General features: G+C 44.3%; 1 protein-coding gene across 1 annotated transcript in view; it reads left to right on the plus strand.

Moving 5' to 3' along the window:
* The window catches only part of TRABD2A (TraB domain containing 2A), a gene marked incomplete at its 3' end in the record, with an annotated part of 82,668 nt that overhangs the window by 7,924 nt on the left and 48,425 nt on the right, over positions 1–26,319 (plus strand). The window contains exon 2 of the mRNA XM_080638441.1: positions 23–583. Within this exon, the coding sequence (XP_080494567.1) occupies positions 23–583 (561 nt within the window). The remainder of the gene's footprint in view (positions 1–22; positions 584–26,319) is intronic.

Raw genomic sequence — 26,319 nt, forward strand, 5'->3', positions numbered from 1 at the left:
GCTGTGTCTCCCTCTCCCCTAGCAAAGTGAGCTGAATTCCTTCCTGTGGACCATCAAGAGAGATCCCCCGTCTTACTTCTTTGGCACCATCCATGTCCCGTACACACGTGTCTGGGATTTCATCCCAGAGAACTCCAAGAAGGCCTTCCAGCAGAGCCACATTGTGTACTTTGAGCTGGACCTCACGGACCCCTACACCATCTCAGCTCTTACCAGCTGCCAGCTCCTTCCACAGGGGGAGAACCTCCAGGATGTGCTGCCCCGTGATATTTACCACCGGCTCAAGCGGCACCTGGAGTATGTCAAGCTCATGATGCCGTCCTGGATGACCCCAGACCAGCGGGGCAAAGGATTGTACGCAGATTACCTCTTCAATGCCATTGCTGGAAACTGGGAGCGGAAAAGGCCAGTGTGGGTGATGCTGATGGTGAACTCTCTGACGGAGGTGGACATCAAGTCACGAGGTGTGCCTGTCCTGGATCTGTACCTGGCCCAGGAAGCAGAGCGGCTGAGGAAGCAAACGGGCGCTGTGGAGAGAGTGGAGGAGCAGTGCCACCCGCTCAATGGGCTGAACTTCTCCCAGGTGAGACGGAGTGGTGTGCAGGGTGCCAGCCTGGCTGTTCGGGTGGATGTCACAGCAGCGAGAGCACGGGCTGGGGCGTGGGGTAAGTGTGCTCTACCCAGACGCTTGTATTTGCTCCATGCAACCCATGCCTTTGCCTGTGCCCTCAGGACAGTTTCCTAGGTGTAGGAGCTAAGGGCATGTCCTAAGTTCATTTAGACCTGGCCTGGGGAGACCCCTGTCCTCTGCCTTAACAAGATCCACCTTAAGAGGCACTGAACCTTTGCATATCTGCTCTCTGACCCTGGCTCAGATGCCCTGCAGGAGCCCTGGGTTGACTGGGCCTCTGTGTCTAAACTGACTACTGTAATAGCTAGGTAAGAATAACAGCTAAGTAAGGTGTGATTGCTTGTGGGAAGGAGGCACACTGAAGTACGAAAAGCTGAGAAGTAAGCACTGAGGACATCCTCTGCACTGGCAAAAGTGGGGTTTTGTTTTGGTGTTTGGTTTTTTTCTTTTGTTGTTTTGGGGGTTTTGTTTTGGTTTTGTTTGTTTCGTTGAAGTTGTAGGGTTTTTTTAGGGGAGTGTTTTTTGGTTTTGTTTTTTTTTTGTTTTGGTTGGTTGGTTGGGGTTTTTTGGGGGTGGAAGAAGGGTTTGTTTGTTCTTTTTCTGTTTTCCTTCCTTTGAGACCAGGCGAGGGTCAGCACAGCTTCCTGCAGGGACTTCCACAGGCTAGTGCAGTCCCTTTTGCAAGTGCCTTTGTGTTTGCAGCCAGATGAGTTTAGCACCATTGTTCATGCAGTGTCACACCAGGCAAGTAGAACAGCCTGTGTGTTGTCCATGTGTTGGATGGGGTGGTCCTCTCTGAAATAAATACACCAGAGAGAAGCATCCATCACTGTGTCTGTCTGTCTGGTGGGACCACAACGAGGCACAAGGTTGCTCTCTGGCCTGGGGTACCTCTTCTGCAGACAGGTGCTAGTGTGGGAAGAGGAAGTGGTGTTTGCTTAGGAATAGGTGAGACCTGCTATTGCAGCATGGCTTGCTATCATCCAAAGGTGGGAGAACCTTTGGTTATAGTGCATGGGAGTTTCAGCTGATGCCTGAACCTTTCCTCTCCATCCTGAAGCAGGGCCTGTACCTTAGTGCAGTTTTCCTTGCTAGAAGGGAAGGGGCAGAAGGGGAGGTGCAGCCCAGCAGAGACAGTAGTTCAGAGCAGGTGTCAGAAGTGCTTCTATCCCAGCCCAGTCTTGGTGGAGGGGCATGCTGCAGGGAACAGAACAGCAGTCCTTAAATGCAAGCAGGGCATCTGCACTCCTCTCTTCCCTTGTTTGGAGATGGACAGCTTTATTCCCATCTCCAGTCTTTTGTGTAACTGTGCTTTAAGTCTTTGTGCTGTTGCTGCTTGCTCATAACCAACCTACGAATGAGTTGGGAAGTCTCATCTCCTCTACCTCTTATCTGGTTGAGATGTTATTAACATTATTGCATGTATTTTTTCTTCTGCTGACACTACTCTTCTGGTTTAGTATGATAGAAACCAGGGAATAAGGGAGGGTTTGGATGTGCTTTCTCCACTGTAAGAAAGTGGTAGGGAGGCTGAGAAATATAGGTTGCAAATTATGTCCATGTCAAGTTGATGCAGCTGTTGGCAGTTACTTTAGGCCTTCACACAGCTTTCTTCAAAGAGATGCTGTTGCTGTGCTGTTTTGCTGTTGGAATAAATACCTGCAAATGAGCCAGGAAGCTGCAAGGAGTGTGGGACACAGCTGCAACATCCAGAGTTGCCTGGCATTGTGGTACTTGTTGTGAGAGCCCAGCTGAAGTGGTTGCGGTAACCAGAACTGCAGGAGAAACTTTGCCCTGGTCAGGAAAATCAGAGCCTGTGATTACCCCAAGTCATGGGTGGAGATGTGCAAGTGCATAATGTGAACTGCAGCCCCTCCTGCACCTGCTCATTTTCAGGGGACAGAGCATGCTGTGCCTTCTGGGAACAGGTCTGGACCTGCTACTGCACCACAGATTCATGCGTTCACTTCTGCCCACTACTAGATCTCCAATACATGCAGCTCGAGGAAAGGGAGAACCAAAGGCAGATGATTTTTATTTCTAAGCCAGTTTCATGGTTACTTCAGAACCTGACTTGTGAACTCTCATGGTTAACAATTCTGTAGATCTTTGATTTCAGAGCCTTCTTCTCAGTTTGCTCAGGCAGTTGAGTTAATTATGTGTTTAATATAAACCAAACAAAGACACTGAAATAGTATCTTTGAAAATTATTTCCTTTGGTATTGTGCTACTATCTGGGAACCCCCAGTACCAGACCACTTCTGTGTCTGCCTTTCAAGTGGGTGAACACACAGGGATAGCTTACAAACTTCTGCTGGGGAAAATCAGGATGCAAAACCATAAGGAATGGTATAATCCTGTGCAAGAAATGGTTTGTGGTTGATTTTACTTTTCCTTCTCTTTTCCTTTTTTTTTTTTTTTTTTTTCCCCAGCAGAGTCAGAGAGATGTTTTACTTGACAGAGAAGCATGTTTCTGCGTAAAGTTTGCGCTTTCTTTCATCTATGACAGAGTTGAACTACCTGATGACAAGGACTCCCAGGCCACCAACAAGCAATACATTATTATTAGCAAGGTCCCTCTTTTAATCCATACTATAGGGTAATGCCTGGTTGGTGTGGGTCTGTTATTGCAGGTCAGTCTAGAACTTCATAATTGATTGTGTCCATGGGGTTGCACAGTGCTCAGTAACTGCGAAGTGTGAACAAACCCAAGCTAGAGAAGTCATTCTTCTTGTGAGAGGAGAGAGGAAAAAAAATTAAATAAACACCCCCCCACATACACTGCCTATATGGTGTTCTTCTTTGGCCATACTTGTTCCAGTTTCCATTTTTTAATCTTTTGTTTTATGACTCTCTTACTTTACCTGCCCAACTTCTTTGTTCTTGCTCCGCTCAAGCTGGCTATCCACATAGGCCATTAAAGTATAATGTCTATATGGTGTACATAACCTGTGAAATGCTTTAATGCCTCCTCAATCACCCACTCTTGTTCCAAGATCTATTCAGCTTTAGGGAGTATGGAAAGATTAGGCTGTCTCAATGCCAGAGCTATGGTGTTTATTTTCCTGTTTCATGCTGTTTCTATCCTAGTTTGTCTTAAAGACATCTTTCCCCCACCCCACCTTCTTTGATGCCTCTCTTGTTGCAATGCCCTAAAAGGATGCAGACCTCATTCTTAGCATCATCTGGGCTTCCAGCAGATAAAAGGCTTTGTAGCCATATGCAATCTGCTGCTTCGGACTTCCAACACTTGGAGTCAGTCCCTCAGATCTCCCAGCTGTTCCTTTCAAGTTGCGCATGTGCCTACATGTTTGCTGGATTGGAGGCACTAGTGCTCCAGCCTAAAGCCTATGCAACTTTCCTGTTGACTGCAGCTGTAATGTCACAAACATCAGTTTGGTATTGGCTCAGAAAATGAGCTAGCCTTGGCCAGTGTGCTGTGCCATTCACTTGCAAACAAGCTGTGCTTGATAGAAGACTCTACCTGTTAGCTTTTTTTGATTTCAGAATTGTTTTCCCCAGTGGCTTTCCTGCATCTAGACCTTTCCACAACTCTGTTCCTGCCTGAGCATCTGAATACATGGCTGCATTCTCAAAAGAAGACTTCAAAGCTGCTTGGGTGATGGTAAATAGCAGGGAGCCACTAAAGACAGACTGCTCCTGGAATTCTGGCTCCAGCTCTGGGACTGGGCACTTAAAAGTCTTGTCTTTTGCGTCTTTCAGCCACTTCCTCACACAGTTAGTTACAGATAGAAAATGAAGCAAGGGCTTCTAGGATTGCTCATTTTTCATTAATTAGGACATTAATTGTTCATGTTTCTACTCAAAGAGCAACCTCTGCAAGCAACAAAGCGCTGAAGGATTCCTGCTTTTCTCTAAAGGGTTTGTTCCCAGCACTTCCAAGTTCTGAACCACTAACATGACTGGACTCCTGCTTAGCAAATACAACCACCCTGATGTAACAGCATCATTTTTCTTGCCCACTTCAGTGAAAAGGCCACCCTTGATAGCCCCTGGTATAAACCTGTTATTTAGAAGCAGCCCACATCTGTGGGAAAAGTAGAAAGCCAAGACACCTCTGCTTTGTTATATGTGGAGCGAAGAGTTGGTTGGTTTGTTTTTTTTACCTTCTAAGGAAGACAGAAACAGCAGTGAAGGCTTGAAATTAGGCCCACAAGATATAATATGAAATTGGAAAGAATTGTGCTACTCTCCTCATTTCAAACAAAGGGCTTTTTTCCTACATTGAAGTGATCAATTATGTTTCTCTTTAATTTTTGGGTTGATGAGGTCGGATTTGGCAGTGTTTGCATTCACAAAATCCTGGTTCGGGTTCACCTTTGACAACAGCAGTAGCAGAGGACCTCAGAGGAAAAAAGAGCAAGGAGAGGAACAGGGTGTGCACTCTGCAAGGAGTAGTTCAGGTCCAAACTTGGAGCAAAGCAAAGATCAGTTGCTTGATAAAAGAACTAACAGAGGAGCAGAGCACCTACTGCTGAACAAGTTGGACGGGACACTACTTGTGGTAATCTGATTGCATCTTCTGCCCTGAGGGTGTAACTTTAAGATGTATGTGTCAGTAACAGCCCTTCCTCCTCAGGTGATGGGAACATCAGGGTTTTCTGCACATGAACTGAAACAACTGAATTGATCCTATTTGCATCTTTGGCTGCTGGAGTCTGTGACCCAAGTTTGGTTTCGTTTTCAGTTTGTATGTAGACGTACCTGCAGCCTCTGTGTCTAGACATCAGGGATAGAGAATGGGCTGGCTGGTGGGAACCAAAATAGTTAAGGCTTCACATTTCTATTGTCATACTTAGAGTTTAATTAAGATCTTATTAATGACCAGGGGAGTTCAGCGTTCTTCCCTTGGTGATAGTAAAATGGGGATTCTTATCTGAGGTCTTTTCATTCAGCGGGGTGGAGACTGTTTCAAACAGCCTGGACTCTGCGGCAGGGCTTTGAAATCCCAAACCACGGATTTTGTTGTGACACCAGTTTGCATTGGTCACGTGCCATTGTAAGCTCCTTGCATTTGCAGTCTGCACGCCTATCAGCTAGGTGGATTTTTTCACTAAAAATGCCTTTTGCCTAGCACATATTAGAAGATGTCAGGTAGTAAGCATGGCTTTGTTTCTCCTTGCAGCTGTCACAGACAGCCCCTTGCCTGTGGCTAGCTCCCAGTGTTACAGTGTGAGCGTACCAATACACCTTCCTCTTTTCCCAGTTAATGAGGGTTGGGTGATGAGTTGTGTACGCTGCTCTGAGAGTGCTCCTGAGTGAATTACCCCACTATCCTCTGGCAAGTCAGCACGAGGCTGCTGGGCTGTTGGCAGGCAGTGCCAAGTGTCTTTCCATGACACCTGAAGTCCTTTAGCTTTGGGGGAAGAGTACTGCTGCTGCAGAAGAGCTCTGCCCTGTCATCAGGCTAAGGGCTCCTGGGCATCGGAGGCTGCTCAAGGGCGAAGAAGGAAGCTCTGGGCTGGATGCCTTTTGGAGCAACTCAACCAGCAGTAAGGAGGATGGAGCAGGGAGGAGATGTGGGCTTGTGTTGTTCAGCTGGTCAGGCAGTTGGGTGCCTCTGTACTAAGCTTTGTTCTGCACATTCTCAGGTCATGTGCAGATTCAGAGTGGTCGGTCAGGGTGGCTTGATGCTGTGTTTTTGATGCCTGATCCTAAGGGCTCACCACTTACTGGCTGTTAAAGACCACTGAACTGTAAGTGTGGGGCTGTAGTTGCCATTTTTTCCCTTACACAGCAGTGTTGCAACCTGACTAGACAGTCTTAAGGGCACAGCCCTGAAGAGCTGTAGAAAACAACTTCCTTTCTGATCTTAAGAACTGGACTGCAGTGCCATCACTGTCCCATCCAGCAGCTGTAGGTCTGTTCCTTTTTGAACCAGACTGGATTGGCAGGTCCGTGGGGACCTTACTTGGCTCCTGCATCTGAATGACAGAGTTTGTGTCTTGTGGCAGTGTTTCTGAAGACTGATTTTTAGTTTTCTTCAAGAAACCTGGACACATTCAGACCAAAATAGGGCCCAGCTTCAGCTTTCAACTGTTGGATTTTGTGAAGGTTTGTATTCCACCAAAGAGCCTCTGTTACCAACTTTCTCTACTTTGTGCTGGTACTGCAACTGTAATCAGTTTGTCCTTCAATGTTCTTTTTGTTGAATGAAACAAAGAGTACCCGCTGAGCTGTTCCCACTGGGGCACATTTTCTAAGTTTTAACTATCCCTTCAGCTCTTCCCAAGCTTAGCAGCATCTGTCATACATTGTGGCTGTCACATGTGTGCTTGGTGCAGTGGTATTCTCACTGTCCTCATCTTTCCATGTTTATGCAGTTTGTCTGTGGTTCTGTCAGCACAGTGATTTTTCTGAGAGCTCATGCTTTGAGGATTCAAAGTCCTTTTTACCCTCACTGTTTCCCAGGAAAGAGAGAGTGTTACCCTTGTCATACAGTTCCTGTCTGCTCTGTGGTGAAGATGAACTGCAAGCCAGCAGACAGTGTTTGTTTTAACAAGAGATACAGATTACACAGCACCTCTGCTCTTTCCCCCTAAATTTTTTGCTCCCTGACCTTTGTTTTATCTGCAAAATCCATTAATGGTAGAGTTGGGTTTGTTGGGGATTTTTTTGCCCTCTGAGTTGTTGACATATATGTTGAACACTGTACGGTGAAGAACTTTTCCTGAAGAGGTCTTAGTAGTTTGCACAATTGTTTCTCATCATCATTTACATTTTCAGGTCTACTAGAATCTACCATTTCTGTTTCCTGCATCTTCAGTATGTAATGTATTGGGTTGGTATTTTTCTAAATTCCTATTGCCATACACTTTTCAGAAGTCTGTTCTCTGATGCTGTTGCCTTTGCTGAGTAAGCTTGAAAGCTTGCAAAAAGCTACCGGAATTTTTTTGAAATAGTATGTTTTCCATTATCCTTGTTGACTTGCAATTTTCTATAATCCTATAATTATTTCCTATAATCTTCTTGAAGGCTTTTATTAGCTAGTTTGGAAAGGTTAACTGAAAGTAGGATGAGGCTGAAGCACAATTTTAAGATGTCTATTGCTTTTTGTGGCCTAATGCAGAAAGAGGGCAGCAGGAACAATTGTTAATTGTTTTTGATAACAGAGGAAAGATTGGGTCCCTCAGTAAAATTATTGTCAGGCAGCAGGCTTAGCAGGTAGATGCACGTCCACACAAGACATCTTTCTTTTCCAGCATGCTTGGATGAAGGATGCTCAGACACTAAGACATGTGAACAAAGGGATTAGACAGATGGATGAAGCCTAGTCCCACCAGGGATTCTCATACATGTCCCAAGTGCCATCTCTGACTCAAGACATCCCTCAGCCCCTGACAGGTTGAATTGAGGATAGGTGCCAGGGAAAGAGCCACTGTATATGTATTCTGCCGTCATTGGAGAGAGGGTGCTGAGCTTCTGTGCAGGATTTGCCTGGTGCCAGGCTCTGCTGAGAGCACTGATCACTGGCTGCCCACTGTCCTTCCTCCTGGTCATCCTGCTTGCTTTCGGAAGATTGATGCCAGAGCAGGCTGATCTCCTGTTTTAGTGCTGCCATCACCCCTCCGTGTTCTATGCCCTCAGAAAATGGCAGCTGTTCTTGCCAGGTTGCCAGGTGAAATGGTGCTCCCAGAGCGCAACAGCCCTTTTCCTCCAGGGCCTGACCCTGGTGCTTGTGATGGTCCTGCATGCAGTGCCCGCAGCCTGGGTTGTTCTTTGTGTTTCAGTGCATCTGCCGAGTCTCCTGGAGCATGCAGGGTGGGTGCCTGCAGGGTGGGTGCCTGGAGCCTCAGCCTGAGACAAGTGGCAGTCAGAGTTGGTGCTCAGACACAGTAGCTTTCAAGCTCCACTGGCTCACTGAGAACAGGAGATTGTCTTGGAAGTTGATAGGAACAGGTCAGCCAGCCTAAGCTTGGCAGTGTCCCTGCTGGAGCACTGGAGCACTTAGACATCCCCATTTCCTTCCTTTTCATGAGGCTTATCTCTTTTTTTGAACATGCAGAGATCAAATGTGAACGGGCAAGCACGTGGGGAGCAGCTGACTGAGCAGTCTGAAACCATGGAGAGGTTTGCGGAGGGATCCATCCATGCAACTTTAGAACAGTCCTGTCAATTAAAACCAAATGTTTAACAGTGTTTGGTCTGCAGTTTTCTGTGGTCACGATACTGTCATTTGAGTGTGTAAGGGAAGGTTAAGGTAGCTGGCCTTGTGCATTTCTCAGTTCCTTTGCTCTAATAAGATTAGCAGGATTCCTAGCTTTGGCCAGAATTCAAATTAATCTTTGGCAAAAAAAAAAGGGATATGTTGTTTCAGAATTTACTTACATGAAAGGTCTGGTAAATACATTACAGGAGTGTTCTAGCAAATAATTTCTTTCTTTTTTTTTTTTTTTTTTTTTCTAAAGGCAGCCCTATGTGTTTTTGTTTTGACCTGGGTTGCTTTCTGAGCATGATTCTTTTTTGCACAGAGGCAGCATCATCAGTGGGCTCAGTGCTAGAGCCTGTTTTTCCCTCAAACCCTTAGTTTCTGTATGGGTTACTTATAATTTATCATTGTGTCCCAATCCCCTTGTGTTCCCCAAACAGTACCATGTGGGAAAAATATTTATATGACTTTATGGACAGTTAGGCCTTCAAAGCTCAAATTAATTGGGTTTGCAATTTTGCATCAACTCTGGCTGATTTTGTTGCAAATAAACCTGCAGTTTCATATCCCCAGTGCTACTTGATGAGTATGTCTGGTGGTGAGGTATCATCACATGGGCCATTTGCAATAGCTGTAGTGAGAGACCCCATTGAGATGTGTGGCTCATGCTTTGTTGCAGTTTTGAGAGTGCCCCAAGCACAGTTAGCCCTCTTCACCTTTCAGAAGTGGCTGTGAGTTGTCACATAGGATGAGCCATCCTACCCCTACCAAAGAAATGGGTTTCATCATGTGCTTCACTTGCCTGAGCAAGGAGCCTGCTCTGAGTGTGGCTCAAGCCTGTTTACACTCACTCTTGAGGCAAAGCAGCAGGGAACTATAGCTCCCTTTGCTTTGCTTCCCTGGCACCTTCAGGAATTTTTGAAGAGCTTCCTGCCAGCTCAGAGGAAGTGTTTGGACTTCTTGTGGTAACCAATTCTATAAATAACACCAGAAGCTCTGAGATACCAGGATTGCTGCAGGCCTGCAAGTGATTTGCTGCTGACTATGTCACAGTGCAGGGTGTTGTTGAAGACCATGCTACTGAGCCCTGGATTCATCTGACTCAGTGTAGGCCAAATTTTCAGTTGTTTCACATAAAAGATTTACCTTTGCTGGCTGTCCTGGATTTACTGCTTAAGGATTGTAACTGCTGTCAAAATTTGGGCTTGTGTCTGGTCATTGTCCTAAGCATCTTCCTGCCTCTCCCCTTGCAAACCTTTCATCAGGCCATTGAGTCCTGGCTCCCTGGTACACGTGAAGAAACAGGGTGAAAAACAGGTTTTTGTTATTGCTTTGGGCTTCTCTTCTACTTGTTTTTTTCAGGGGGGAGCTGGCTAAATGTCTCAGGTGCTCAAAGTCCACTGGTCTTTTACTACAGTTCTACCCCTCTGCTGCATATTCAGAAGGGCAGGTAAGTTACGTCAGAATCCAGTAGCAGAGAGAGGGATAAAGCAGCTTAGCTTTCCGCAGTTGCACAGGATCAGCATAAAACTGACTCTCCCATGTCTTTCGCTAGACGTCTCAGGGCTGTGCAGCTTTTGAAAGGCTTGACATTGTGGTTGCTAGCCTGCTTAACCAGCAAGGAAGACATGGCCTTAGCCAGTGCCAGACTGATAGAGGTTTACCTTATTATGGCCAAAGCAGTTTATTCTTCTGAGAATGTGCAGCAGTTTGACCACCTGCGTGCACTGATTAATCTCAGCTTTGTGCCATCCCATGCCAATAGGCATATGGAAATTCCCCCAGACTTCCATGCCTGGGAAGTTCCTGCCCATGGAGTTTCAGGGTATCCCCCAAAGTGAAAACATACCAAATTCCTCTGCAGCTATTTAGGAGAGGAACTAAAGTCCTGTCACTGTTGGTATGTCTGATAAAATTCTCTCTGAGAACTTCTGCAGCTGAGATTTCTGTACTCAAGCAGCTGCAGATGTCCTGAGGTAAGGTATATCTATATTCTTCTTGAGACTTGGTAGACAGGTAGCATACCTTTCAGTCTTGCATTGGTAAGAAGTGAGCAAGCAGACCCATTCCTCCCAGTCTGGCTGCTCACTCTCAGCCTCTCACCAGTACATGGTCTATGACAGCTCTAGTATTTCAACAAATTGCACTGGGCACTGCACTTGCAGTTTCCTGAGTGCATTTTCAGTTTCCCAAGTGCCTGCATAAAGGCTTGACCCTGCAAAGTGCAGGTATGTACGAAGTGGTTGGGAGCTGCTGATGGAGGCATTACCGCTGAAACAGTTCATACTATATAGCTTAAGTCTAGGCTCCGGGACAGTCTCTGCTGCTCAGCCAGTGTACAGTAACTTGTGATCAAATTATCCTAGCCTAACAACTTTGTGTGAATTTATAAGCCTGGTTATTAAGATAAATAGGCTATTGTTACAGCTGGAGTCCAATGGAATGAGTTGCATATTTGGAATGTTTAAAAATAAAGTAGCTACAGCCATGTTTTCTAGGGAGGATGAAATGAAGAAGAGAGGTTGACACCTCATGTCATCTTATTTGCTGTGAAGTTGTTGGGAAGTCAAGAAAAGAAGACATGGAAACCTTAGGGTTATAGCTGATGACCATCACAAGAGACAGAATTAATTATTAATTATAATTGTTATCAGTATTGCACAATGCCTGGGTGAGCAGCTACTTGAAACTACCAGAAGAGATGAAGAACTAAAAATTAGTTATTTCAGGTATATTTTTGTAGCACTGGAAGAAACCTGTTCACCTGTAACACATAGTTCAATAACACTATCTAGAAGGTATCACAGCTGGCTTGGAGTAATGCAATTTCAGACCTCATCCAGGTTAGCAAAAATGAATTAATCACTGAACTGAAAAGGATGTTTGCCTTGGTGCAAGTAATTGTGACTGATACTAGTAATTGAAATCTTCTATGTGAAAAGGGAATATATAGTCACAACCAACAATATGTATGATTGGCACTTTAAAGTGGCTCAGTTTCCCCAAACTGAAAATAATTATAGGCCAAATAAAGTGGGAGGAAAAACTTAAGCATAAAGATGTGAATGATAACTGGGAGTTGTTCAAGAATCCTATATTAGGTCCTTGAGAAACCACAATTTTGCATTTGCAAAATTGAATTCTTTAGTTAAAAAAAGAAAAAAGCTGTTTTGGTTAACAGAGGAGATGAAAGCAGCAATAAAAAAACCCAAAATACAATGAATGGAAAAATTGAGGAAGCAACGTGGACTAGAAATCTATGAGAAAATGCAGACAATTGATGAGAGAACTGAAGCATACCAATGAAGAGCCTTTGGGCAGTGGGTTTGAAACAAAAGAAGGGATTCTTCAAATGTATAAGTGATTCATGCAATACTAGCAGTGGTACAGGCTCCATACTGAACAGGGTTGCAAAACTGTCCTCGTGAAAAAGAAAGGACAGAAATAATCGGTAACTATTTTGTGGTGTTTGGAAAGGAGAACACTCTGTATTCGTAGCTTTGTCATAAGGGAATGTTTTCTGCTCCAGTAAGAAATTATCTACAGTAATTAGGAAAAATGTGAAGTGCCTTTTTTTTTTTTTTTTTTTTTTTCCCCTTTAATTTAGAAAACATTAGCAGTGGTTAACTTACAGTCCAGAATATTTAGAGACTAAGCCAAGGAGCTATTTGAATCATCAGTATAGGTACTCAAAAAAACTTTAGGGGAGTGGAAAAAACCTACTGTATCAGCATTATTCTGGGACAATGGGTAACTTGTCAGGCTACCCAAACTTCAGTTTGTTCAGAGCATAAAAAGACTGATAGGCTCTCAGCTGGTAAAGAGGTGAGAGAAAGCAAAATGGAGCTAGCCAGTTTCTCTTCAATAGGAAACTGGCCTTGTCAGACCAATGTGATTTTGTGAGACAAATTGTTCATACTGTCTGGGAAAGCTACGCCATGTCTACACAGTAGCATTGTGATGAATCTTCTGGGAACAGTCCAGTTTCATTTGCCTAAAATTTGGTTGTTATTTTAGGGTAGTTCATTTTGACATTAAAAGCTAACATTTTCAGGCTGCAATGAATCCTGGCCAGCTGGCCAAAGCAAGAGTTGGAGCTCATTGCACTTTGCAAAACTGTGTCCAAAAGGTCAGCGTGGTGCCGCAGTTACAGATAGCATTGTGAATACGTGGGGATGTCTCTTCTGTCCTCCCCATCTTCAGTGAGGATTGGGAAACCGGCCAAATGCATTGCCGTACTCAGACAATTTTCAGGCTGGTAGCTTTTCAAAGCCTTTACAGTGTTTTGAAGACCTGTCTTAAACATATCTGGTCCCTGTCATGGTGGATTAGGGAAGCCAGGTCGCCTGCACAGCAGCCCGTTTTCTGTGGCTACATAATATTTTTGTAGCTTCCAGAAATTGTGGGCTTACTGGGGAAAGTCCTTGAGAGAAAGCACTGTTTTCTTTTTCCAGTGCCATCATGTGTGATCATGCATATGCAGTACCTAAGCAGACATCTAAAATGTAGAGGAATTATGTCCTTTGGCAGCTCAGGAACCTAAGTGAATTAAAGTCTATGTGACTGTGAGACGAGAGACAGGTGTTAACAGACACCATTGTCTTGTAAGAGATGTGTGCTGTTCTATAATTGATGCTTGTTTATATCCTTCTGCTAGGGATGTCTCTCTGGAAGGAGCCAGCCTGCAGACTTTTTGCTGAGCTCAGTGCTGGAGGCTGTGATTTTGAAGGGAATATGTTTGGGGTTTTTTTCCACCTGTGACTAGTCTTGGTGAAACTCAGAGCCTGGCAAAGAGCTCCCTCTGCATGCACATCAAGTTGGCCAAAGGTGAAGCAAGTAGATGGTGGAAATTAGAAAGGTACCAGTAGTCTTGTCTGAATGGATTTTGTGAAAAGCCAGCTGTTGTTTCTTGATGCAGAGCTTGTGTAACTCAAGAAAGGATCTCCTGAAGACATCAGTGAATTTATGCTTCAGTCCCTTTGGAAGAAATGGGAAAAGTCTAGGAATAAATTCTGATGTTAGTTCTCTATACAAACATGCCCATTGGCCTCATGGAAAATCTCTCTCTCTGGAAGCCCAGCTGGTGTACACTGAGTTTACAGATGCTCCCCCCTGCAGGTGGTGGGGCTGAGCTTCACTTTTTATTCCTCTCTGCACACTACTTTCCAAAGATGCATCACATCTAGGGAAATTACCAATTCCATGTATCAAGCATGTTGTATACATTTCTGTAGTGTAACGTTGCAGGGTACTAGTTCTGTAGTCACATGCCTCTGTCACAGTGTCTTACATCCTGAAAACTTACTTCCTGAAAACTACACATTCAAACACTCTGTTTGCAAATCAGCATAGATTAATTTGGCTTCTTAGAAATATACAAGTTTTTCCACACTCACTCTCTCTTTTTAGTCTTTATATGTGTACCCATGCATACAGTATCTGAGTTTTGAATAGGGACTGAATGACTGTATTATGTGGGCTAGAACCAGGCAAAATAATCTCAGCTGATTAGAAAACTGTGCAAGTGACTCTCCTGTCTTCCTGCTGTTTCATGTCAATCAGCTTGTCCCCACTGTCCCAAAAATTTTACTTTTTCTCCAATTTATGTGGTCAAGATATAGCATTAAGAAAATAACTCTATGCTCAGTTCTACTTCCCCTTGTCTTGTGTTGTCTTCTCCTTCCTCTCTCCCCATCTTCACTTAAATTCAATCCAGGACAGACTTTGCTGCGGATGCAGAAGCCAAATGCAGTGTCACTTTGCTCACATGGTTGTATGTTCAGCACCAGCACCCAGGGTGTGTGTGCAGCAGGAGAAGGGCAGAGGCAAAAGGATGAGATTTAACTTACTCCTAGGCTCTGTTTCAGGCTGTTGTTCTGTACTTCATCCCACATCAAGGACTTGATTGTCTAGAAACAGTCAGGTCTGGCACCCTGGCAATATACATGATTCTGCTCTTGTCACTTTACCCATTGCCTCTGAACTCCACAGGCATTGGGAAAATCGGTCCAGTTCCCCTTAAGGATAAGCAGACTTCTATCTTTTTCCCCAGAATACAGGGCTCATGCCCTTTTTTGGGGTAAGCTCTAAGGGGCAGAGCTGCAAGTGAGTTTTAACTGTATTCCTGACGGTATTCCTGACTGTATTCTTTTTTCCAGTTTATTATCATCAGTTGGCCTTTTTTTTTTTTTTTTCCTCTTAATTTTTTTCTTTCCTTTTTTTTTTTTTTTTTTTTTTTTTTCCTGGGAATACGCAAACACATTTATTCCCAAGACAGTTAGACAGATCTAATGTGAACTGGTGGAGCATCTGAGGGTTGACTCCAATGAAGCTCTTTGGCCTCCACCAGAGCTCAGGTTTAAAAACAAAGGCAGCTGTTAAGCAAATTTTCCTGGACCAGTGGGTGACAGGCATCAGCTCTGCAAGAACATCAATACTCATGCCAAGCTCTGTGCTGGAATGCTACAGACCTCCTGGTGGTTAGTGTCTGTTGGAGGTTTTTTCCTCCAGCATCAGGTGCAAACATGTATGATGTCCTGACAGACAGTTGCAGAGCTGGGGCAGCAGGTCTCACCACTGTGCTCCTGTGCTCAGCATGTGTGCATCAGGTAGTGGTCTTACCTGCCAGATGATGATTGAGAAGGAAATCCAGATTCCCACCCACCTGCCACAATCTTGTTATACATTACATGGAAAATGCCCTCTCTGTTCGACTGTGTTCCTGGTCATATTCATACATTCATGTGCTCTGCGGTTGCACAGCCAGAGCTGCAGGGAAGCATCAAGAGGATGCGGGGAGGAGCAGGATAAGGTTTAGGTTTCCACTCACTGACAGCTCCTTGTGCGTTAAAAAGGAATTTTCTTTCCTCCAGCTGGGAAACAGAGGACAGAGCATGAGCAGGTGAAATGGGTTCACCAGGACATGTGCTCTACATAGAAAATGCCATCCCACAGAGGGTTAAAAAGGTCTGCAGTGGTGGGAGCTGCAGAGACATGTATCAACTTGAACCTGGTAGAAGGAGCAAAAATGAAATTTGATGCAAGGCTGAGAACAAGGCTATGTTCTGTAGTGCTGCTGCATTTCGTCTGCATTTCCTCCACAGCTGAGGTTCCTGGTTTTTGTGCTCACCTGCCTTTTTCAAGGACTTGTGCAATGGGCCAGAAGTTGTCTGCATTGCCTTTTTGTCCCAGGGGGCAACACAGCGCTTCTCTTCAGAGCCTGTCTGTAAGCTTTTGATAAAGCGCACCTCCCTCTCTCACTCCCTCTGTCCCTTCCTTCGATCCATTGGCTTCGAAACTGGGATCTCGCACCTGATTAACCATTATCCTCTTCAGCCCCAGTGTCTCTGTTTGCAAATGCCTGCCTCTACACTGCCAGAGCGTGACCATGTGCTTCAGCATGACTCGTCTGCTTGAACTCAAATTTGTTTTCTGTTCCCACTGTTTCTTAATCCATCTTGGCTTCCCTAGAAACTGGCCAATTTATCATTCAGAGTCTAGACACAGGTTGTGTAATAGAAACTTAGAGACCCACCAATGCATGAGTCTTCACCTTAGCTATTGTAAGTATTATGCAGGGCTTTCAAACATCCTGTGGATAAATTATGCTGTGTCCGATTTTATTTGCCCTGGCCAAGTTGTTTTCCTCCATTCACTTCAGTCCTTAGAGGCGAGTAATTGCAGATTAGTTAACTGATAGCAAGAATTATCTTGGCTACAGAAGGTATCAGCAGAAGATTTTATGGATGGGCTTTCATAGCTGAGAGTTAATGCTGTTGGGGAAGCATCTTTCTGAGAACTATACTGCATTTACTTTAAAGGAGGGCATAAACTGTACTTGCCTCAGACTGATTTAGGTAGAAGCAGTTGTCCTTTATCTCTACTGTGATTTCTAAGAAGAGTGGCACTGGAAAATTAAGGTATTATTTTGTTGCTAAGACTCACAGGAATGAAAATCAGGTAAAGTGTCTTGGTCTCAGATAGCGGTGCTGAAGCCTATCCATTTCTCAACCTTAGCTCCTACCAGGAAGATGATCTTATTTTCAGACAACTGCCATCTTATTTGTTGAGCAGCAGCAGAATTGTGATAGGAAACAGCTCTATCCCAGCAGGAGTCAAGCAGCAAAGGGATTGCTGGGTTAGACTTCAAAACTGCACAGTATGAACAGCCATGGGAAGATGGGTTGTGAAATGGTGCCTGAGTGAAGGCTGAGGTCAAATTTCTCAAGGACAGAGACCACTAAGCCTCAGGGGTACTGCAGAGTCATGAAGGAAGGGAGAGAAGGTGCACATGAGACCAGCTTCTAGTCTTGGCATCACTGCTTTCCTTTCTACCTCTCGAGGCTGTGTCGTTGTCGGTCACTTCATATGCCCTGTAGAGTTCAGGTTGCACTTACGTGTTTGCACTTCAGGAATATCTGCTCATGCTGTTTCTATCTGATTTTCAAGTAACACGCAAGCTCACAGAATTTGGCCTCCAGGCTTTTCAAGGTATCTGGTCTTGGCTTGCACCAGGCTCTGCTGATGAAATGTTGCAGAGATGAGTCACTTGTGCTGTGCATTATCTGGCAAATGAAGTGGCAACCAGAGAAAGCAATGCTTAACTTCAGAGTTAAATACACAGCTCATGAAATAGGTGCTTGATGTTCTACATCACTCTTCATTTATCCCTTAAAGTTTCAGATGCCCAGGTCTTTTGAGGGCCCCCTTAGAGAGCCTCACAACTTGTCCTAGTAAGACAATGAGAATACCACATGGGTTTGTGAGACAATGCTTCCTTGTGCTACTTTGTGGCTAGGCAGGGCTTTCTAGATTCAGGGAATCAAGAGAAGGGTGTGTTGGGATCAAGCAGTCCAGTTGTGGTGTTGAAAAACAGCCCATACAGCAGAAATCGGCACAGGCGTAGCCCATTATGGTTTGTATTTGAGTGCAAGCTTATAATGCTGTACAGGAAGCTGGCTGCAGAAGTGTGCCAATGATTGCCTAGTGTTGCATCTATAATTACTAATGGTGTGGCCTATTATAGCAGAGTCCTCTTACTGTGTAGCTGACAAAAGTCTGTCTCACCTTTCCATTCTCTTGTCTTGTCTGGCTGTCCCTGATTTGCATTTTGCTACTCTGTGGACTCTGTTGAATTTAACATGCAGTTCTGTGCTCAGTCTAATCAGATATGTTAAGAGATGCTCCTATTCTGCTGTGTTCCTATTCTGTCTCCTGGGGTAGGAGGGTTTACCACTGCAAAATGTGCAACAAGACAAATTTTATTCACTTAATGTGTTTTCCAGTGAGCAATGAAACATGAAATTCCTGGACAGAGAGTAAGCAGAGCAGTTCTCACTGTCCCAGCTCAGCCTGACTCTTTAATGACAGCTTTGCATTCACTGCTTAATTATAAAAATAAGGAGTCATGGTCCTACCTAGATTTCATCCATGGGGTACTTAAGAAATGAAACATGCATGAATTTACTTCTACCTGTATGATCTCCCATTTTCTGGCTATCTGAGGCATAGGGACTACCTGAGCTAGAGGTACATTATTGCTGAGGGACGATGATTGCATTACAGCTATTCTATTGAACTTGGTTAGCACAGAGAAGATGTTGACCAGGTGGGCACAGAGATGAAGGAATTGCTTTGTTTCATTGTCCTCTAATCACAGAATCACAGAATCCCAAGAGTTGGAAGGGACCTCAAAAGATCATCTAGTCCAACCCCCCTGCAAGAGCAGGGTAACCTAGAGTACATCACACAGGAACTTGTCCAGCTGGGCCTTGAATATCTCCAACGTAGGAGACTCCACAACCCCCCTGGGCAACCTATTCCAGTGCTCTGTCACTCTCACAGTAAAGAAGTTTTTCCTAATGTTCACATGGAACCTCTTATGCTCCAGTTTACACCCATTACCCCTTGTCCTGTCACTGGACATCACTGAGAAAAGCCTAGCTCCATCATCCTGACACTCACCCTTTACATATTTGTAAACATTGATGAGGTCACCCTCAGTCTCCTCTTCTCCAAGCTAAAGGGACCCAGCTCCCTCAGCCTCTCCTCATAAGGGAGATGCTCCACTCCCTTAATCATCTTTGTGGCTCTGCGCTGGACTCTTTCAAGCAATTCCCTGTCCTTCTTGAACTGAGGGGCCCAGAACTGGACACAATATTCCAGATGCGGCCTCACCAAGGCAGAGTAGAGGGAGAGGAGAACCTCTCTTGACCTACTGACCACCCCCTTTCTAATGCACCCTAGGATGCCATTGTCCTTCTTGGCCACAAGGGCACATTGCTGGCTCGTGGTCATCCTCCTATCCACCAGGACCCCCAGGTTCCTTTACCCTTCACTACTTTCCAGCAGGTCAACCCCCAACCTGTACCGGTACATGGGATTGTTCCTCCCCAGATACAAGACTCTACACTTGCCCTTGTTGAATTTCATCAAGTTTCTCCCTGCCCAACTCTCCAGCCTGTCCAGGTCTCGCTGAATGGCAGCACAGCCTTCTGGTGTGTCAGCCACTCCTCCCAGCTTAGTGTCATCAGTGAACTTGCTGAGGGTACATTCAGTTCCCTCATCCAGGTCGTTGATGAAAATATTAAACAGCACTGGTCCCAGCACCGACCCCTGAGGGACTCCGCTAGTCACAGACCTCCAGCTAGATTCTGCCCCATTGACCACAGCTCTCTGCCTTCTTCCTTTCAACCAGTTCTTGATCCACCTCACTACCTGATCATCAAGCCCACACTTCCTTAGCTTATCTAATAAGTGGAAGTTAGCCTACATTAGCAAGGCAAGAACAGATAACCTTTCCAGAGCCAAATACCAAAAGCAGTCTGGGTTTGGAGATAAAAACATATACTGGATTTTTTAGCTGGAGAAGACTCCTGAGAGTAGGTCTAGGCAGAAGACAGTATGTGGGTACGGCAGGCAGCGTACCACTGACTACCAGGGTCATCTATCAGTTATGGCCTATGAAAGTTCTTGTGGGCTTGTCATTCCCAAATCTAGGGATTGTATTACTCAGAAAACTTGCAGCGATCTAGCTCTGTTGCTGCTCTTGTCAAGAGCCACATTTCAGTGGCTTACGAATCAGAGACGGATTCAGAGACATCATGGTGGAAAATGCATGCAGCAGTATGCAGTCAGAAGCAAGGAAAGAAGAAGGGATCAGAGGAAAAGCCAGATATGCTCTCATCAGTGGTGTACTGTTAAAATAGATCATTTTGTCTTCTACAGGAGAAGGAGGTGTGTAACAGACCGAGCCCTTCATCTGTTATGTCCTTTAATCTTTCAAATTAAAAGTGGAAAACTTCACTAGAAATGAGAAACAGCCCAGGAAAAGGGGCTGATTTGGGACTGAACCTACAAGAGAGAGTTTCTATTCAACCATCTTCTTTGTAATGTTATTTTTGTGGCTGCTGATCTGGACCTTCTGATAAACAGGTTCAAACATATCCAAGGATGGCAATCATGTCATCTGAATTAAAGAAATGTTTGTCTTTTCTTAAACATCTTCCAGCTTCAGTACCCTCCTAGGTTGCTGTTTTATAGCTTTTACTTTTTATGCTACAGGCAAGCAGTGTAGCATTTCGCTAGGCAGCTGGGGCACAATGTGAATGCACAAGAGCAGCAAGTAGGCTTTGAAGTCCCAGCAGTGGGCGGGCTGGTAGCATAGCTGATGCATGCAGCCAAGGCCTGGCTAGCATCTCGTTCTGGTTTAGACAGGAGAGAGAGTTGAACAAGGTGCAGTGCCATAAAGGAGTGCATCAGAGTATAACGCATGCTTCTGAATAATTAATTAGCTCACTGTAATAGTTTCAGAGGAACAGCATGCTGACATACCCCTCTTAACTGTTCACACATAATCTAGGCTGGCCTGGGCCCTCCACTGCAGAGTAGCATGTTTTGCAAGAGCCCTACCTGTACAAAATGCATCTTCCCTTGGAACGAGAAGAACATAGAGCACATATGCTGTTGTAGGACTTGGATATGGAAAGTATGAGAAGAACAATCCGATGCTCCAAACACATAACTCTTGTGTGTCAGGACAGCTGGTTGCATGGTCTGTCTTACATCTCTCTGTGTTTGTCTCCTCAGAGCGATTAGTTCTGACATGTACCAGAGAGTTGCCATCAAAACGAAAGGAGGCCGAAAGCAGAGGCAGAGCTTTCAAGACAAGGTCTAGAACAGAGGCAGGCTTTGGTAATCAGGAGAAGGAGATGGAGAGCCTTACTTGCAAGGGGTGGCTGGAGGCAAGTTTCTGCAAAGAGGTCCTGTGGGCTAGAGGGGCAGCGGTTGCTATTGTGCTCCTGGGGACTTCCATCTGTCTTGTTCAGGATGACAACATGATGTAGTACCCTCCCCATCTCACCCATGCATGTTCTCTGAGCCAGCTCTGTGGCTGCACTGTAATTCCTCATTGGCAGCTCTGTGGAGGGCTTTGACTAGGTTTGCTCTGAGGATTTGAGGTGGACTCTCTTCTACCAACAATTTTGGTGAAAGGTCAGGGAGACATCAGTTTGGGAAAAAAAAAAAAAAAAAAAAAAATCCCAGCCAAAAAACCCCAAAACTGTCAGATGTAGTCTTGATGGTTTGAAAGAGACAATTTCTAGGACTGTTTGAGGTTTGTTTGTTTGGTGTTTGGTTTGGTAGTTTTGGGTTTTTTTTTTGCAAAAGGATTCTTTTCCTTTGCAGGATGCCATGACATGGTATGTGGCAGAAAGTATGCCTGCTATCTCCAGGCTGAAACCTTGCAATAGGAAGACCTGGCTTTAGTTCGCAGCCCTGCCAGTGCCTGTTCCGTGCCTTCTGTTCCTTGTATAACATCAGGATTAACAGTGCTGTGCAGAGCCATTATGAAAATGTTGCAATGAATACACTGTTCCAGTACTTGGAAACAACAGTAATAAAGGAGTTCACAGGAACCAGAGGGATTAATAACATGCTGCTTCTGCTGTTGGTTTTCCAAAATAAAGTATACCCTGTACACATGCTTTAGTCACACTCTAGGTTCAGTTTTTTAAGGACTCCTGAGAAACTGATCTTTTCCTAGCTTGAGAATCTGGTTTCCTCAGTAGTAACAAAGCTATTTGAGTAGTAACAAAGCTATTTCGGTAGCCTTTTAGAGGTTGTTTTTACTGCAGAGCAAACTGAAGAGACGTGAGGTAGTCTCTCTGCTTTGAATGGACTTAACCCCTCAAGAAGTCTAGATTTTTCATATGCAGTAATGATATTATAATAAAACACATTTCACATGTTTTCTGTCAGGAGCTAAGAATGTTTTTTTGGAATGGCAAAAAGTAGAAACATGCATCAGAATTACAACAGACGTGCTTCTGTGGATGGGTACAAAATCTATTCTGTAAGCAACAGCGAAATAATTGTCTAGGAGAAAAGGAAATACTAGAACAGGGTTGTTTTGCTTACTCTTTTCACTATTCTCTTAATGTGTGTGTTAACCTCAGGCGATGCTGCTCTTGTTTGTGATTTTTTTTCTATGTAAAAAAATGTTTTCCTGTTAAATTATTTTATTTTGTTAATTTATGTTTGTTAATTTATGTTGTTAATTTATTTTTGTTATGTTTGTTTAATTTAAGCACAGATTTCATTAGGCTTGACAAGGGACCAGTATTGCAAAAACCCAGCTGTAGCATATCTTAATTGTATTTTGCCTCTTAATAGATCTCTGTTGCTGTAGCAGGAATTAGATTGTCATGTTTGAGAAGATTATCTTCTAAAACATAATTCCTTTAGAGCATAGTGCTGCACCATAGTGACTCTCTACGTAATTCGAGGGCCGGGGGGGTAGATGATCTCTCAGAATTTCTTTATTTTCAGGGCTCTGATCAGTGTAAATTGAATTGTGCTGGAGACTGGAACAGTATTTCACTCTTCTGTCACCTATGGGCATGTTGAATAATAGCAGGAGAGTAAGTCTTTTCAGATTCAGGAGGCATCTGGCAGATGATTCTATATGATCTGAACCTAATGTTCCTGAGTGCTTTGTCTCCTGTGGTTAAATGAGTGATGCTGGGTCATGATAACTTTTAGTTCAAGTCTATGGTTCATGTATGTGGGTTTGTGCTTAGTGCAGGGAGTAATGCCCAGTGACTGCTAGTGCCTGCTGGTGCTGGTGCAGATGCAAAACTGAAGAGAAGCGCGTTTGACAACGTGTGCTGAACACCATCTGGCAAATCAGTGCAGAAGTCTCCTGAGAAGTAACTTGAAAGTGCTTCTGAAGTTCCTGTACAATTTTGGTATAGGCTTCTTGCAGTGTGAAGGCAGAACTCACACCCTTTGCTCCTCTATGTGATGTTTGCCAGATAAGTAGATATGTGTTGGCTGAAGCAGATTCTACAAAGTGCTAAGTGGATTATAAAAACAAGTCCAATTAGTCTCAATGGGATTTGGACTCCTATGTCCTCTGCATCTGAAAATCTTTGCTCATTAGGGCTGTCTGGGACAGACAAAAATCCGTATAGTGCTGGATTTTTGGAGGAGCTATTTAAAGCACTGTTGTTCTTTTCAGTGACACAGTTTGTAAGAGCATGTTAGGTCTGAATCTCCTGACAGTTACTTTGCTTGTGTTGTTACATCAGTGTCACTGCAGAAGGAGCTGTGAACAAGTAACTTTTCAAGCAGTTAGGGAAGTGCAATGTATCTGCTCATATTTCTGGGGGTGAGAATACTTTTTGCGTCTTGTTGATTCGGCTTTGCTGTCGCCTCGTTGCTATGTAACCAGGATGCAAAGGAAAAGCATCAGCATGCTTTTTAGCCTAGAGCAGAGGTAAAGGTCATGGCTTGCTTTCCAAATGCTTTGCTGAGTATCTTTTCCATGGATTATGCTTACAGCAGAGACAGGTACAAACAAACATCTTCCAGATATCCTGAGTGGTGGGGTTGGTTTTAGCTTTTGAAAACATGGGCTTGATCTAACTTAGAGGGAAATGTGAACCCTTTGCACATACAGTTCACACTTTATGTTATGATGTAGCATTGTCCTTACAGGAAACAAAACAGGAGGGAGCCTAAATGAGAGAAGACAAGCTATGGAGTTCTGCAGCTTAAATGGTTCTTCAGCACAGTCCTGGTAGCTTATCCTCTCTATAGTGTTCATAGCCCCAGGCCAAGGAATCATATTTTCTCAGCTATGGATTTTAATATTACAAGTGGGTGGGAAAGGGTTTCTTCTTCTATTCGAATTTGCCAGGCTATGGAAAGATCTCCTTTTTCAATTGCAGTGTATTGCTGTAATCTCAATTTTCTGAGAACTGGAGACCTAGAAGGGCTTTTGCATAGCTGGAAATCCTTTTGGTAGCTCTGAAATTACTTATTTTTAAATTGTTATCCCATCATATTTGTTTGTGAAAGTTAAATTTTGTTTTAGGGTTACTGACTCCTAAAGATTTAAATTGGGCTGAAAGAGGAACAGGATTTTTTATGTGCAGTCTCTCTCTATGCAGATACATAATCACTTAATCAATTAATACTTAATCACAGATTGACTTTGGAGAACCAGTTTTGAAAAACCTCACTGTGACTTTCAAAAAGCTGGCTAGATATGCCATGTGCTGATTTCCTGGGATTGTTCTGCACTCTAATAGCTTTGATTTTTTTCTGCCCAGCACTTTCCCAGAACACATTTTTGCTTGCTATCTTGGCAGTCATTAAAAGATCCAGCTGTTGTATACGGATTTCTTCTGGGCTTTCAAGTCATTGGTTATGTAAGGCAGTAGGGAAAGAAGAGAATCTACCTGTGAATTGCTCTGAAATACAGGGCTGAGAAAAGTAATGTGAAGTTTATCTTCTATACTGGAAGAAGACTTCTGGATATATTTGGAAGTTCCAACAATTTTCTGGAGAATTTGAGGTCTGAGTAAATGCAAAGTCACAGGATCCTTTTCATCTGCTTTTCTCTCCCAGAAATACGTGAACTTTATGATTCAGGCAAAGGTAAGAGCAGCTAGTGCCATTCTAGTCAAGGGAAACATGTACACATGGTAAGACTAGGCATGCTGCAACACCTTGGCAGTAATTCCCATCTTCTGCAAAGATTTAAACTTGGCTTTTGCTTCTGCTCTGCAGAGTGTCCTGCCAGCCCTCTCCTGAAGGAGCCCTTCCTCCTGCAGCCTGCTGATTGCTGCTGACAGCGTCAAGCTTCGGTCCTCTTTCTTGCATGTGGGAGCTGGCTTTGTGGTAGCATGCCAAAATGTGGGCAAACTGCTGGTTACTGTTATTCCTTCTGCTCTTCAACCTGCTGCCCTGCTTCCATACCATGAGGCAGCACTTGCATCCAGGTGCTTGCTTGCTGCACACACTCTCATCCTGCTTTTTAACTGTCTCCAAGTAAAATCCTCAGGCAGCCTGTACCAGGGATGCAGCTTTGGGTGCTGCTGATGCTGCTGCAGTTGTGGCTTTGTGTGTGTGTGTGTGGCTTTGTGTGTGTGTGTGTGTCCAAGCTTGCTAGTGTGGGTGAGGTCTTAACAGCTGCTCTTCTGCCTCAGCAGTGTTAGGGCTGGCTGTCAATACTGGATGCATTGCCTGCCATGTCTGAGTCCCAGAGGGAAGGTGAATGTGCTACATTTATCTCTGTTGTAGCTGTCCTGTGCTGGGGAGCAGCCTCAGCTGCTCTGTAACAATGTTCTGGAACGGTCTTCAGGCTTCCCTCAGCACTACAGGTTTGTGGCCACATGGAGTGTGTGTGTTCACATGAGCATGCTAAGGGGGAGCAGGAGCATGATGGGAGGTCAGATGCGTGAAGAGGATCTGAGAAGGACAAGGGCAGGGTTTGGCAGAGAGATGATTTATCAGGAAAGATTAGAGTACTGGGAAGTCATAACTTTTCTTGTGAGACTTGGTTTTTTGTTTGTTTTCTTTGCCGTGGAGACCTGTGGATGGGAGCCATGCATGGCAGACACTGATGTCGCCCCTTGACTGCGGTCAGGTTCTTAGTAACCTTTTCTAACTGCTAGAAATATGCTGTGAATCTGTCTATGCTATAGGGAGAATGTGAGTGGCTTGTGAGCTCTGTGGATATACATAAATGGTTTCTGTTCAGTAAGTAAATTAACAGGTAATTTAACAAGGACACTTTGTATGTTAAGTTGGTTTATAAAATAAACTGATTGAAGTGGCTCAGATGGACTTAGATTGGCAACATAAGGGTAATGACTTGTAATACAATATACTCATCGATCATGAAATTGATCTGGCTTGTGTTCCCAGTGTGGTCATCACCTCTGTACTTTGGGAGGTATATAATGGAAGTGTTCAGCAATTACATATCTTTTTTTTCCTCCTTGGGTGGTCAACCTGTGAGGAAGACATTCTTTTACACTCCCAGCTCCCCCACCAGACTATTTACAGCATCATTTGAGAGTTCTGAAGGTTTTGAATGGCCTTTAGGTACCCTTGAGACCTGCCTGCTGGTTGTGATTGGGATCACCATGTTGGCACACATACAGAGTACGTTTTACCCATGACCATTTTGTCTGATCTCGAAAGTTAAGCAGAGTCAGGTTTGAATCTT

This window comes from Psittacula echo (assembly GCF_963264785.1).
Source record: "Psittacula echo genome assembly, chromosome: Z".
Classification (NCBI taxonomy): domain Eukaryota; kingdom Metazoa; phylum Chordata; class Aves; order Psittaciformes; family Psittacidae; genus Psittacula; species Psittacula echo.